General features: G+C 46.4%; 1 protein-coding gene and 1 pseudogene across 2 annotated transcripts in view; both read left to right on the forward strand.

The window, feature by feature from the left end:
* Window positions 1-14,817, forward strand: part of MED13L (mediator complex subunit 13L) — a 421,642-nt gene that overhangs the window by 36,236 nt on the left and 370,589 nt on the right. For both annotated transcript variants that reach the window (XM_038762515.1, XM_038762516.1), the window contains exon 2: window positions 1,777-2,014. In XM_038762515.1, coding sequence (XP_038618443.1) covers window positions 1,777-2,014 — 238 coding nt within the window. The remainder of the gene's footprint in view (window positions 1-1,776; window positions 2,015-14,817) is intronic.
* On the forward strand, window positions 35-268 carry LOC119943141 (annotated as a pseudogene).

Raw genomic sequence — 14,817 nt, forward strand, 5'->3', positions numbered from 1 at the left:
CCCTTTACACCCCCCTGCCCCCGGCACTAATGTATATATGTATGAATCTCATATACTAAAATTGGAACGATACAGAGAAGATTAGACTGTGAGCCCACTGTTGGGTAGGGACTGTCTCTATATGTTGGCAATTTGTACTTCCCAAGCGCTTAGTACAGTGCTCTGCACATAGTAAGCGCTCAATAAACACGATTGATGATGATGATGATGATTAGCATGGCCCCTGCGCAAGGATGACACGCAAATTCGTGAAGCGTTCCATATTTTTTGTTTATTTTACTTGTACATATCTATTCTATTTATTTTATTTTGTTAGTATGTTTGGTTTTGTTCTCTGTCTCCCCCTTTTAGACTGTGAGCCCACTGTTGGGTAGGGACTGTCTCTATATGTTGCCAACTTGTACTTCCCAAGCGCTTAGTACAGTGCTCTGCACACAGTAAGCGCTCAATAAATACGATTGATGATGATGATGAATCTGCAATTTTATTTATAGTGATGCCTGTTTACTTGTTTTGTTGTCTGTCTCCTCCCCAGACTGTAAGTCTGTTGTGGGCAGCTTCATTGCTGTAATAATAATAATAATAACGATGGCATTTATTAAGCACTTACTATGTGCCAAGCACTGTTCTAAGCGCTGGGGAGGTTACAAGGTGATCAGGTTGTCCCACGGGGGACTCACAGTCTTAATCCCCATTTTACAGATGAGGTAACTGAGGCATAGACAAGTTAAGTGACTTGCCCAAAGTCACACAGTTAAGTGGCAGAGCCGGGATTTGAACCTATGACCTCTGACTCCAAAGTCCGGGTTCTTTCCACTGAGCCACGCTGCTTCTCTATAAGCGTGTCAGGGCATGTCACCCCCCTCCAAGACCCCTCCAAGTACTTTCCAAGCCCTTAGTAAAGTGCTCTGCACATAGTAAGCTCTCAATAAATACGATTTAATCAATCAATCAATCAATCAATCAGTCAATCGTATTTATTGAGTGCTTACTATGTGCAGAGCACTGTACTAAGCGCTTGGGAAGTACAAATTGGCAACATAATGCATGAATGAAGTTGCTTCACTTCTCTGTGCCTCAGTTCCCTCATATATAAAGTGGGGATTAAGGCTGTGGGACAAGGACTATGTTCAACCTGATTATCTTGTATCTATCCGAGCGCTTATAACAGTGCCTGGCATGTAGTAGTTGCTTAACTACTAGTTGCTCGAGAAGCAGCTTGGCTCAGTGGAAAGAGCACGGGTTTTGGAGTCAGAGGTCATGGGTTCAAATCCCAGCTCTGCCAATTGTCAGCTGGGTGACTTTGGGCAAGTCACTTGACTTCTCTGTGCCTCAGTTCCCTCATCTGTAAAGTGGGGATTAAGACTGTGAGCCCCAAATGTGACAACCTGATCACCTTGTAATCTCCCCAGAGCTTAGAACAATGCTTTGCACATAGTAAGCGCTTAATAAATGCCATCGTTATTATTATTATTAACAAATACCATTGTTGTTATTATTATTAATAATAAATCTCCCCTAGCAGGGGTCTCGATGCGTTTTAGGGGCTAAGTGATAAGGGGTTTTCCGTCTGCGACGCGACGCAGAAGCAGAATTATCCCCCTCGGACCGTGAGAGCGGGGCTGGTTGCCCAATGGTTTGGAATGGAGTTCTGGCTTTTGGGGTGTGGCCGCAGGGGCCGCCGATCAAAAGGGTTACGGGGATGAGAGATGTTAATTCAAAGGTGGAAAATAATTATTTTGTTTTTTTTTTGTCTCCCCTCCTCTTCCCTTTTAGGCTGAACTCACGGGAATCAAATGGCGTAGGTACAATTTTGGCGGGCACGGGGAGTGCGGCCCCATCATTTCGGCCCCAGCCCAGGATGACCCCATCCTGTTAAGTTTCATTCGCTGCTTGCAAGCCAATCTGCTGTGCGTGTGGCGCCGTGATGTCAAACCGGATTGCAAAGAATTGTGGATATTCTGGTGGGGCGACGAGCCAAACCTAGTAGATGTGATTCATCATGAGCTGCACAGTAAGTTTACTTGGTTTATTTTTTCCCCCCCTCCCTCTTTCTCTTCTCCTCCCCTGTCCCTTGCTGCCCTCCAACTGCCTCTTTAATTTCAATTTTTCTCTCCTTTCCTACTCTGTCGTCGTTTATAGGGTTTGACGGTAAATCCTGATACTGCTACTCAGGCCAGGCCTGCTCTTTGGGGAGGGGGATGGAGAGGAGCCCCTGCTCTTTGGGGAGAAGGATGGAGAGGAACTCCTTGGGGGGGCCGAGTCGGTGTGCTTGGTTGGCTGACGGAGCGAAACTTTTGGCGGCAATCGGACGAAGGGGGAAAAGCGATTTTTAGCCGATGGCCTGAAGCTCATCGCTCTTGAACGCACGGCTTAGCAGCGGTAACGGTGTCGGGAGGTTGCGAGTCCCGATCCAGGATTTCTTGCACCGCGGCTCGTTTCTCGGGGAAGAGAGAAGTTGGAGAGGGATCCTGCTTTCCATCCCTTATCACACAGCGGTTCTGTTTCGTGTACAACTGGATGAGCTTGTTACTCAACTGCTTATTTACGTTATTGTCCGTCTCCTCCTCCAAGAGCCTAAGCTCATTGTGGGCAGGAAGCGTGTCCACTGATTCTGCCGTATTCATTCAGTCGTATTTATTGAGTGCTTACTGTGTGCAGAGCACTGTACTAAGCAGTTGCACTGTAGCGCTTAGTACAATACACTCTATGTTGTAAGCGCTCAATGAATACCATTGATGGATCAAAAAAGTTTTTATCATTATAATTCTTCTTGATTTGGAAAAGGAGCTGTAAATGCAATGCACACTTTTTCTATAAATGGGGGGCGGGTTCCGTTCAGCAGTTTACACCCGATTTGAATGAAATGAATGAAAGCATAAATTTTTATTCCTTGCATGGTTTTCCAATTCTTCAGTCTTTTCCTCTGCAAACTTTGGATCGATCCAAATCGGGCATTTTACCCAACGAGCAGTTTTTTTAAAAAAATTTCTCATGTCATTTACTGCTTTGTTTTTGCACTGTTTTCCTTCCGACCTTGAATTTCCCCCATTTTTATTTGGCCCTTCCAGTTTTGGGGCCAAACTTGCAGAGAGAATCAGTCCCTAACCGCCCTGAGTCTGTTTGCCCTTTCTGTGTATTCATTTATTCATTTCTGTGTTCATGCCTGGAGGTGCTTTTTGACCCGCTCACTTTAGGATTTCCAGGGGTCGGTGGGGACAAACTCATTTCCATGTGGTGCTTTTGAGAATTCTCCTCGCTCCTAGCCTGGCACAAAGGACCTCCAGACAGTTTTTCCTTAACGGAGGCTATCGCCTCTGGCTTCCCTCCAGCCGTTTTGGCCATCATCCTTCCCTTGGTCGTCTCCTCCCAAAGGAGGCAGAGAGCGGTAAACCGCACCGGCCGAACGAAGCGGCCTCCCCGCTGTACCATCCCCATGTCCTTGCTGCTTCTCTGGGTGCCCTTCCTGACTGGATCTCGGGGTGTGGCTCCCAAGCCTTCTGGGAATTCTGTTTCGGTCCCTTTGGCAGTCGGGCTTGGGAGATCTCAGCGCCAGGAGGGTTTCCACAAACCCGGCCCTGCCATTTGCAGCACGGCCTAGTAGATAGAAAATAATGATAGCATTTATTCAGTGCTTACTACGGGCCAGGCACTGTATTAAGCACTGGGGCGGATACAAACTAATCGGGGTGGACACACATTCCTTGTCCCACGTGGGACTCCCAGTTTCCATCCCCATTTTACAGAAAAGGTACCTAGGGCCCAGAGAAGTGAAGTGACTTGCCGAAGACCACACAGCAGACAAGTGGCGGAGCAGAGATTAGAAATCATGACCTCTGACTCCAGGCCCGGGCTCTACCGCTCCGCCATGCTGCTTCATAAGGTCAAGGCTTCTAATCCTGGTTTTCCACTTATCTGCCGTGTGACCTTGGAAAGTCAAGTGCGTAGTACAGTGCTCTACACACAGTAAGCACTCAATAAATACGATTGAATGAAGTCACTTCACTTCTCTGGGCCTCAGTTACATCATCTGTAAACTGGGGGTGAAGATGGTGAACCACTTGTGGGACAGGGATTGAGTCCAACCTGCTTACGTTGTATCTACCCCTGCGCTTAGAACAGTGTTGGACACGTAAGTGCTTAACAAATACCATCATTATTCTTATTGTAGTGGGGAGGGGGGATGTTGATGGTTAATTGATTCAGTTGTGTTTTTTGAGTGCTTACTATGTCCACAGCACTGTACTAAGCACTTGGGAGAGGTCAGTACAACAATAAATGGAGGAGACAACTGAGTCTTGGAGCATCAAGCTATTCCACCTAGGAACATTTTGGATAAGGCACTTGAGACATTCCCGCTCACCCCTGAGTGTCTATCACACTTGCTTCACCCCTTACGAAAGGTGAGGTGGGGGTTCAGCCCCCTCCTCTCTCTTGCCATTGGCCTCTCGGCCCTCATGGGGCGGGGGCTGCCTCGCCCCATTTCCCTCTTTCCCTCCTCCATTGACACTTTTCAGATCCCCGCCCCTCTTGCGTTTTTGTCTTCGTTAATCAGTCCATCAGTGGTATCTGTCATTCATTCATTCATTCAATCATATTTATTGAGCACTTACTGTGTGCAGAGCACTGTACTAATCGCTTGGGATGTACAAAATCAGCAACGTATAGAGGCGGTCCCTACCCAACAAAGGGCTCACAATCTAGAAGGGGGAAACAGACAAAACAAAACAAGGAGATGGGTGTCAATACCATCAGAATAAAAAGAACAATACAAATATGGATTTGTGCCCATGTCCTCCGATCAAGTGCTTACTGTGGGCTGAGCACTGATATAAGTGCCTGGGAGAGTCCGACATGGACATCGCGGCCCCGAGGTCTCTGTGACGGCATCGAGAGGGAGCTGGAGGAGGAGGTTGGCTGAAGCCTGGTCACTGTGTGGGTGGTGGTCGATAGTGTTAGTGACCCCCCCCCCCCCCGGGGTAGAATGCCGGACTTCTAGACTGTGAGCCCACTGTTGGGTAGGGACCGTCTCTATATATTGCCAACTTGTACTTCCCAAGTGCTTAGTACAGTGCTCTGCACACAGTAAGTGCTCAATAAATACGATTGATTGACTCCGCAAAAGCCACCTGAGGCCCAGCTAAGAAGGAAATGCTGGGCTTGGGATGGAAAGGGGCCCAACTCACTTGGTTTCTTTCTAGTCCATCACCATGAAGAGTGGGTGACACAGTGTCGGGGTCGGGGGGTTGCCTTGTCAAGGATTTGGGGGCACGCTCGTTGGAGAGCAGAATTCAAGGGTGGAAGTCCTTCCGCAAGGGGAATTCAGTCTATGTGCCGGGGAGGACGGACAGGAGATGAATGAGTGGAGATGTAATGGACCAGTGGCTTTGGGCGGGATTAGTTAGAGCGTTGTTTTGCCCTCCCTCCCCTCCTTTGCTCTGGCAAAATCGGCAACTGGCAAAATTTTCTGGGAGCTTCTCCTGGAGGTTGGCTCTGGCTTGCCTCCCTCCGGCATTCCTCCCCACTCAGTCAATCGTATTTATTAAGCACTTACTGTGTGCAGAGCATTGGACTGAGCATTTGGAAGAGGACAATAGAACAATACAGGCACATTCCCTGCCCACAGCAGGCTTGTAGTTTAGATGGAGAGACAGACGTTAGTATACAGGATATTAATATGTAATATTAATCACCAATATTGTAGCGATCTCAGGGCTAGTGGTCCTACACCTGTAGATGACCGGATGCGAAATTGGGCTCTTGAGTGTCTCTGTCTTGTTAATTGCTTGTCTTGTCTTGCTCAGAAAGAGTGGCCCAATGAAAAGAGCACGGGCTTTGGAGTCAGAGGTCATGGGTTCAAATCCCTACTCCGCCAATTGTCAACTGTGTGACTTTGGGCAAGTTACTTAACCTCTCTGTGGCTCAGTTACCTCATTTGTAAAATGGGGATTAAGACTTGAGTCCCACGTGGGACAACCTGATCACCTTGTATCCTCCTCAGCACTTAGAACAGTGCTTTGCACATAGGAAGTGTTTAATAATGCCATTATTCCCCCCTTTTAGACTGTGAGCCCACTGTTGGGTAGGGACTATCTCTATATGTTCCCAACTTGTACTTCCCAAGTGCTTAGTACAGTGCTCTGCACACAGTAAGCGCTCAATAAATACGATTGATTGATTGTTAATAATAATGATAGCATTTATTAAGTGCTTACTATGTGCCAAGCACTGTTCTAAGCGCTGATCCAAGAGAGACCCAGAGCGATTGCTCTCTCTTCCTCCGATCACTCAGTCGACCAGTGATATTTTTTAAGTTCTTACTATGCTCAGGACACCTTTCTAAGTGCTTGGGAGAGGACAATACAAGAGAATAAACAGACACGTTCCCTGTCTATAAAGAGGTTCCGGCTTCCAACCTTTCCGAGAGGGATCAGTAACATCGTAGGCTTCTTTTTTGTTGGATTTTTTTTTTTCCAATTCCTCAGAATATTTCCGAACTAGAGTAAAGGTTTGATGATGGTGTTGAATGAAATGGGCTTCTTTTATTGATTGAAGCGGATCGCTAGTAAAGTGATCCCGAAGGGGCTGAAACACCCTATTAGAACTGAATTGAGATTAAATATCTACTAAAAAGGGCTAATGGAGAAATATATGTTTTATGTGACTCAGAAAAGGAGATGAAGAGATGTAACTAAATGAAATATCAAGGAAGGAAAATAGTTGAAAGCGCTGCCTCTAATTGAGCTTCAGTAACGGGGTGAGACGGAGAAAAATGTGGCGTCTTGGAGCTGACACCCACTCCCTCCTCCTGAAATAAGGCGTTTAGGAGGTGAGACAGACTTGAACGGATTTTTATTAATCACAGTGTTCTTTAAAAATGAGACCCTTCTCTCTAATGCTCTGCATGTCTGATTCTGAATGGGTTCCTGGTATTTTACTACACTGAGCCACCGCTTTGACAAAGCTCACCTAATTGCCGGTTTAGGTGCGTAAGAGAGGAGGAGATGGAGAGGACTGCGGTGTGGGTTTGTGTCTCATCGGATTGATTTGGAGGTTTTTTTTGGGTTTGAATCTTTCTCGGACTCAGGGCTATAACGAGAGAGACTGGATGGGGTCGGTTGCCTGGGGCTCCCGGCCGAAAGGACCAGAAAGTTAGTGACTCCGGGCCAACTGCCGTTTCCTTGGCCTCAGACTGCGAGCCCGTTGTGGGCAGGGATTGTCTCCTAGCCTAGTGGCAAGGGCACGGGCTTGGGAGCCTGAGGAAGCGCTTAACAAATACCATGATTATTATAATATTATCATGAGGCAGCGGGCAGCACAAGGCTCCGTCGGTTAGCCCGTTCCCTCCTTCAGGGCCGGGGAATTGTCCTCTCTTTTCAGCAGAAAGTCCAACTCAGTGAGGCCCGACCTCTTCCAACAACCAGAGTCGTGCCTCATGGAGGTGTCAAAGGATGGGTTTCTCTGAGGTTCCTAGAAGCAGCGTGGCTCAGTGGAAAGAGCACGGGCTTTGGAGGCAGAGATCATGGGTTCGAATTCCGACTCCACCACAAGTCTGCTGTGTGACCCTGGGCAAGTCACTTAACTTCTCTGAGCCTCAGTTACCTCATCTGTAAAAATGGGGATTAAGACTGTGAGCCCCACGTGGGACAACTTGATCACAGTGTATCCCCCCCAGTGCTTAGAACAGTGCTTTGCACATAGTAAGTGCTTAACAAATGCCATCATTATTATTATTGAGAGCTCTGTCTGACCAATCAATCAATCAATTGTATTTATTGAGCGCTTACTGTGTGCAGAGCACTGTACTAAGCGCTTGGGAAGTACAAGTTGGCAACATATAGAGACAGTCCCTACCCAACATTGGGCTCACAGAAACATCAGGTTTCGGTTCTGTCATAATGGCCCGTGATCAGAGGTTTTTGAGGCAGCGGGAGGATAGCAAAAATGCAAGCTCCAGTCAAATCCTAGGGACCTGGGAGGATGGTTAGAGAAATGGCAATTAAGATTACCTGAGAGCAGTTGGATTTTGTTTGTTTAATAATAATAATAATAATAATGATGGCATTTTATTAAGCGCTTACTCTGTGCAAAGCACTGTTCTAAGTGCTGGGGAGGTTACAAGGTGATCAAGCTGTCCCACCGGGGGCTCACAGTCTTCATCCCCATTTTACGGATGAGGGAACTGAGGCATAGAGAAGCTAAGTGACTTGCCCAGAGTCACACAGCTGACAAGTGGCGGAGTCGGGATTTGAACCCACGACCTCTGACTCCCAACCCCGGGCTCTTTCCATGGAGCCACGCTGCTATGTGGCTTTAATGGTTTCTGTTAAACTCTTGCTATGTTCCAGGCACTGTACTGAGCGTGGGGTGGATGTAGGCTAATCGGGTGGAAAGCAGTCTGTGTCCCACATGGGGCCCACTGGATTAATCCCCATTTTACAGATGAGGGGATTGAGGCCCAGAGAAGTGAGGTGACATGCCCATGGTCACACAGCAGATGAGCGAAAACAGTGTGGCTCAGTGGAAAGATCCCGGGGGTGGGAGTCAGAGGACATGGGTTCTAATCCCGGCTCTGTCACCTGTCTGCTGTGTGCCCTTGGGCAAGCCACTTAACTTCTCTGTGCCTCAGTTACCTCATCTGTAAAATGGGGATTAAGACTGTAAAGTCCCACGTGGGACAACCTGATTGCATTGTATCTATCCCAGCGCTTAGAACAAGTGCTTGGCATATAGTAAGTGCTTAACAAAGGCCATAATCAGTATTATTATTACTAGAGCACGGACCTGGGACTCAGAAGGATCTGGGTTCTAATCCCAGATCCACTACACGTCTGCTGGGTGACTTTGGGCAAGTTGCTTACCTTCTCTGGGCTTCAGTTCCCTCATTTGTAAAATGAAGATTAAGACTGTGTACCCCATGTGGGACAGGGACTGTGTCCAACCTGATTAACTTGTATTTACCCCAGCGCTTAGCACATACTAAGCAGTTAACAAATAATAATAGTAAGTGGCCAAGCCAGGATTAGACCCGAGGTCCTTTTAATTGCCAGGCCCGGGTTCTTTCCATAAGGCCACACTGCTTCTCTAGCAGATGATTTAGACCAACTAGCGACTTGAGAAAAAACAGTCATAGGTAATGTAATCTTATAAATAAAGTAATAAACTAGTGGCTTGCAATTGGAATATGAATATTGGAATATGCCTATTATTTCCAGTGTCAGGCAAGGATCCACTTAAGATGTAAAAAAAGCTAATGATAAAGATGTGTATTGACTGTTAAATTAGCTTGTCGATGGATACGTTGTTTTTTTATTGCGGCGTTACTTTTCTGACTAGATGGAATTGGTGTACTGCTGATTTCCGATTAGTGTTGGGGAACCGGATTCAGCACTGTTTGAACTCTCCTGTCCTTCCAAACAAAATAGATTTCAGGTGACGCTCAGGTCTCCTAGTTGGAAGGACAGTGGGTGCTGGGAATTGGGAGATAGGGTCCTAATTCCAATCTCCCCTGGCCTGCTCTGAGGGATTCAGGGAAATCTCCTGGGCTCTCTGAGTCCTCAGTTTCCCCCTTCGTTGGGTGGTGATAAGGTAGTTACCTCTCACCTCTTAGGCTGGGGCCCCTGTTTGAGGTAATAATGATAATAATAATAATAATTGTGGTATTTGTTAAGCGCTTACCATGTGCCAGGCACTTTACTAAGCGCTGGGATGGATACAGGCAAATGGGGTTGGACACAGTCCCTGTTCCATGTGGGGTTTACAGTCTCCATCCCCATTTTCCAGATGATGGAACTGAGGCCGAGAGAAGTTAAGTGACTTGCCCAGGGCCACACAGCAGGCAAATGGTGGAGCCTGGATTAGAACTCATGTGACCTTCTGGCTCCCAGGCCTTAATCATTTAATCAGCCACCAATATTTGAGCACTTACTACCTACACAGCTCTGTAGTAAGCGCTTGCCAGACCGTAATACGACAGAACTGGGAGACCCATTAGTCAGTCAGTCGTATTTATTGAGGCGATTACTGCGTGCAGAGCACCGTACTAAGTGCTTGGGAGAGGACAGTACAATAATAGAATCGACACATTTCCTACCCCAAAAGAGCTTCCAGTCTAGTCAGAGGTCATGGGTTCAAGTCCCAGCTCCGCCAATTGCCAGCTGTGTGACTTTGGGCAAGTCACATAACTTCTCTGTGCCTCAGTTACTTCATCTGTAAAATGGGGATTAAAACTGTGAGCCCCCCGTGGGACAACCTGATCACCTTGTAACCTCCCCAACGCTTAGAACAGTGCTTTGCACATAGTAAGCGCTTAATAAATGCCATTATTATTATTAGAGGCTAGCGGCTGACTTTCTCGTACGACTTAGCACAGTGCCAGGCATATAGTAACTGCTTAATAAATCAATGTCACGAGTGCTTCCTTTGTGCCGAGCACTGTACAAAGCGTTTGAGAGCATACAGTACAGGAGAGTGGGTAGACATATTCCTTGCCAACAATGAGTTTACAGTTTAGAGGGAGACAGAGGCATGGGCGATTTTTTTTTTTGCAATTGCTATATCGTAGGCGTTTGTCGGGCATTTTAGCGGTTCTTTTTCTGGGGGCAACCTGTTAGCATCCTATAGTTCCTCCCCGCCTGCCCTTCCCTCACGGGCCTGGAAGCACAATTTTCCCTTAGGCAGGTGAGATACTTGGTCAGGAATAGCCCAAGTTTTTCCAATTCCTGTTCTACCACCCCCACTGGATCTTGGCTAAATCAGAAATGGGCGCAAATCAATCCATCAGTGGTATTTATTGAGCGCTTACTACGTGCAGAGCACGGTGTTAAGCATTTGGGAGAGGATAGTACAACAGAATTAGCAGACACGTTCGCTGCCCGTAATGAGCTCCCAGTAAGGGGAAGAGTTTATCCGGGAGGACTCTTCCTTTATGTTAAATGGGGAGCGACAGGGCGGTCAGCCATCAACGCGTACTGGTGACTGAGGGAACAGTGCTTGGCACATAGTAAGCGCTTAACAAATGCCATTTTTATTATTGTTATTATTATCATCGTCACTTCCTGACCCACCTGCACTTCTTCTGCTATCTTTCATTGATCCTTTCCCCCTGGGCCCATCTGGTAACAGCGTGGCCTAATGGGTAGAGCCCGGCCCAGGGAGTCAGAAGGTCATGGGTTCTAGTCCCGGCTCCGTCACTTGTCAGCTGTGTGACTTTGGACAAGTCACTTCACTTCTCTGGGCCTCCGTTACCTCATCTGGAAAACGGGAATTAAGACTGTGAGACTCACATGGGACTACTTGATTACCTTGTAATCTCCCCCAGCTCTTAGAACAGTGCTTGTTGCGTAGTAAGTGCTTAACAAATACCATTATTATTATTATTATTATTATTAATCCCGGCTCTGCCCCTTATCTGGCTGGTGACCTTGGGTAAGTCACTTCACTTCTCTGGGCCTCAGTTACCTCATCTAGAAATGGGGATTGAGAGTGTGAACCCTATGTGGGAAAGGGACTGTATTCAACCTAACTTGAATCTACCCAGCTCTCAGAACAGTGCCTGGCACATAGTAAGCTCTTAACAAATACCATAATTCTTCTTCTTATTATCAACATTGGAGTGGAGGCAAGTTTTTAGTACTGTTCTTAATTGCACTTGAGGTTGATAACGATTCATTCCGTGGAAATTCAGTGCATGAATGTTCCTTAAAATCCATCATAAATTCTCTCCTCTAGACTCGTTTTGGGCAGGAAACATGCCTAACAACTCTGTTCTCTTGTAATGTCCCAAGCATTCAGTACAGCACTTGACACACAGTGAACGCTTGATAAATACCATTGATTGATTGAAATATTTTAGGGGGATTCAATTGTATTTATTGAGCATGTACTGTATGCAGAGCACTCTATTAAGCGCTTGGAAAGTACAAGTAATTGTCAGCTGTGTGACTGTGGGCAAGTCAGTTAACTTCTCTGTGCCTCAATTACTTCATCTGTAAAATGGGGATTATGACTGTGAGCCCCTTGTGGGACAACGTGATCACCTTGTAACCTCCTCAGCACTTAGAACAGTGCTTTGTACATAGTAAACACTTAATAAATACCATTATTATTATTATTATTACAACTCAGCAACAGATAGAGGCGGTCCCTATTCATTCAATCATATTTATTGAGCGCTTACTGTGTGCAGAGCACTGTACTAAGCGCTTAGGAAGCACAAGTCAGCAGCATATAGAGACGGTCCCTGCCCAACAACGGGCTCACAGTTTAGAATGGGGGAGACGGACAACAAAACAAAACATGTACACAGGTGTCAGAATCGTCTGAACAAATAGAATTAAAGAATTAGAATTAAAGAAATAGAATTAAATTAAAATAGAATTAAACCGTTGACCCAGTGAGTCGGGCACACACTCCCAATTTCCGAGATACTTTCCATAATTGGAATTTTGGGTCATTCTAGCTAAAACACCCCAGTGGCAGAGATCAAACGCTTAATTTCAAGTGAAAAGAAGGGCGGAACTGAAGTCACTGCAGAACCCCAGACGTTATTAATCTTTAGGGAATTTGTTGCTCACTTGGAAATAATTTCAGAGGACCAAATCCTATTTCGTTTTCCCCGTGAGAACTCCACTTAGCAATGAGTCCTTCCCTAAGATTACTGAGTAGGCTAACAGTGGAAGAGCCTTTGAAATTCTGTGTTTGCCACTTCCATCCTCTCTCAGAGACACTTGTTAAAAAAGCATGTAGACTGTGAGCCCACTGTTGGGTAGGGACTGTCTCTATATGTTGCCAATTTGTACTTCCCAGGCGCTTAGTACAGTGCTCTGCACATAGTAAGCGCTCAATAAATACGATTGATGATGATGTATATTTTGCTGGGGAAGCTCATTTTTTTCCCCTGGAAGTTCTTTAGAGAAATCTGTTGAATTTTCCTTTCAGGAACTGTAGTCAACTCCCTCTTTCAGGGACCGAATCCCCGTTTCCGTTTGCTAATTACTCCATAATTGTTTTTTGACCATTCCTCTCTGTGTTGGACTCTTGAGCTGAGGGCTGGGGGAAGATCCAGCCGGAGGTGAGCCACTAAGAGCTGAACCCCCAAATTTGCGCTTAGAACAGTGCTTGGCACATAGTAAGCACTTAACAAATACCAACATTATTATTATCCACCATGGGTATCGTTTGAGCGCCTACTAATAATAACAATAACTGTGGTATTTGTTGAGCACCTATTCTGCTCCAAGCACTGAACTAAGCGTTAGGGGAGGTGCAGATCATCAGGTCCCACATGAGCCTCACGGTTTATCCTTCTAGACTGTGAGCCCGTTGTTGGGTAGGGATTGTCTCTCCTTGTTGCCAAATTGTACTTTCCAAGCACTTAGTACAGTGCTCTGCACACAGTAAGCACTCAATAAATCCCATTGAATGAATGTAGGAAGGGGAACATAGCTATCAAACCCCCATTTTGCAGATGAGGGAACTGTGGCCCAGAGTAGTGAAGTGGCTTGCCCACGGTCACACAGCCTCAGGGTGGCCTCATGGAAAGTCAGGAGACCTGGGATCAATCAATCAATCAATCAACCGTATTTATTGCGTGCTTACTGTCTGCAGAGCACTGTACTAAGCGCTTGGGAAGTGCAAGTCGGCAACACATTGAGACGGTCCCTACCCAACAGCGGGCTCACAGTCTAAAAGGAGGAGACAGAGAACAGAGCCAAACATACTAACAAAATAAAATAAATAGAATAGATATGTACAAGTAAGATAAATAAATAGAGTAATAAATATATACAAACATATATACATATATACAGGTGCTGTGGGGAAGGGAAGGAGGTAAGATGGGGGGATGGAGAGGGGGGCGAGGGGGAGAGGAAGGAAGGGGCTCAGTGTGGGAAGGCCTCCTGGAGGAGGTGAGCTCTCAGTAGGGCCTTGAAGGGAGGAAGAGAGCTAGCTTGGCGGTTGGGCAGAGGGAGGGCATTCCAGGCCATTCCAGGGATCAATTCCAGGGATCAAATCCTGGCTCCGCGTCTTGCCTGCTGGGTGACTTGCACGGGTCACCTAACTCCTCTGCGCCTCAGTTTCCTCCTCGGCAAAGTAGGGATTGAATGCCTGTTCTCTGTTGTGCTTAGACCTTGAGCCCCATGTGGGACATGGGACCATGTCAGATCTGACGGTTTTACCCCATTTCTTAGCTCAGCACTTGATATGTAGTAAGCAATTAACAAATAAGACAACTCTTCTCATTTTTGTTATTATTGTTGCACTGTTGTATTGTACCTGTACAGTGTTCTGTAAATAGCGTTGATTGAATATTCTGAACTTCCCAAGCTCCCAGGACTCTGCACCACACCAAGTGGGCATTCCATAATTTCCACTCTTCCTCCTCTTCGTCCTCCACCTTTTCCTCCTCCTCCTCCTCCTCCTCCTCCTCATCATCATCATAATGATAATAGTACTTATAATAATAATAATAATAATAATGATGACATTTATTAAGCGCTTACTATGTGCAAAGCACTGTCCTAGCACTGGGGAGGATACACGGTGATTAGGTTGTCCCACGTGGGGCTCACAGTCTTCATCCCCATTTTACAGATGAGGGAACTGAGGCCCAGAAAAGTGAAGTGACTTGCCCAAAGTCATACAGCTGACAAGTGGCAAAGCTGGGATTTGAACCCATGACCTTTGACTTGAAGAGGGGGAGAGTCATTGTCAAATTGGGATGGGGGTGGGGCGTTCCAGGCCAGTGGCATTCATTCATTCAATCGTATTTATTGAGCGCTTACTGTGTGCAGAGCACTGGACTAAGCACTTGGA

Source organism: Tachyglossus aculeatus, chromosome 21 (assembly GCF_015852505.1).
Source record: "Tachyglossus aculeatus isolate mTacAcu1 chromosome 21, mTacAcu1.pri, whole genome shotgun sequence".
NCBI lineage: Eukaryota > Metazoa > Chordata > Mammalia > Monotremata > Tachyglossidae > Tachyglossus > Tachyglossus aculeatus.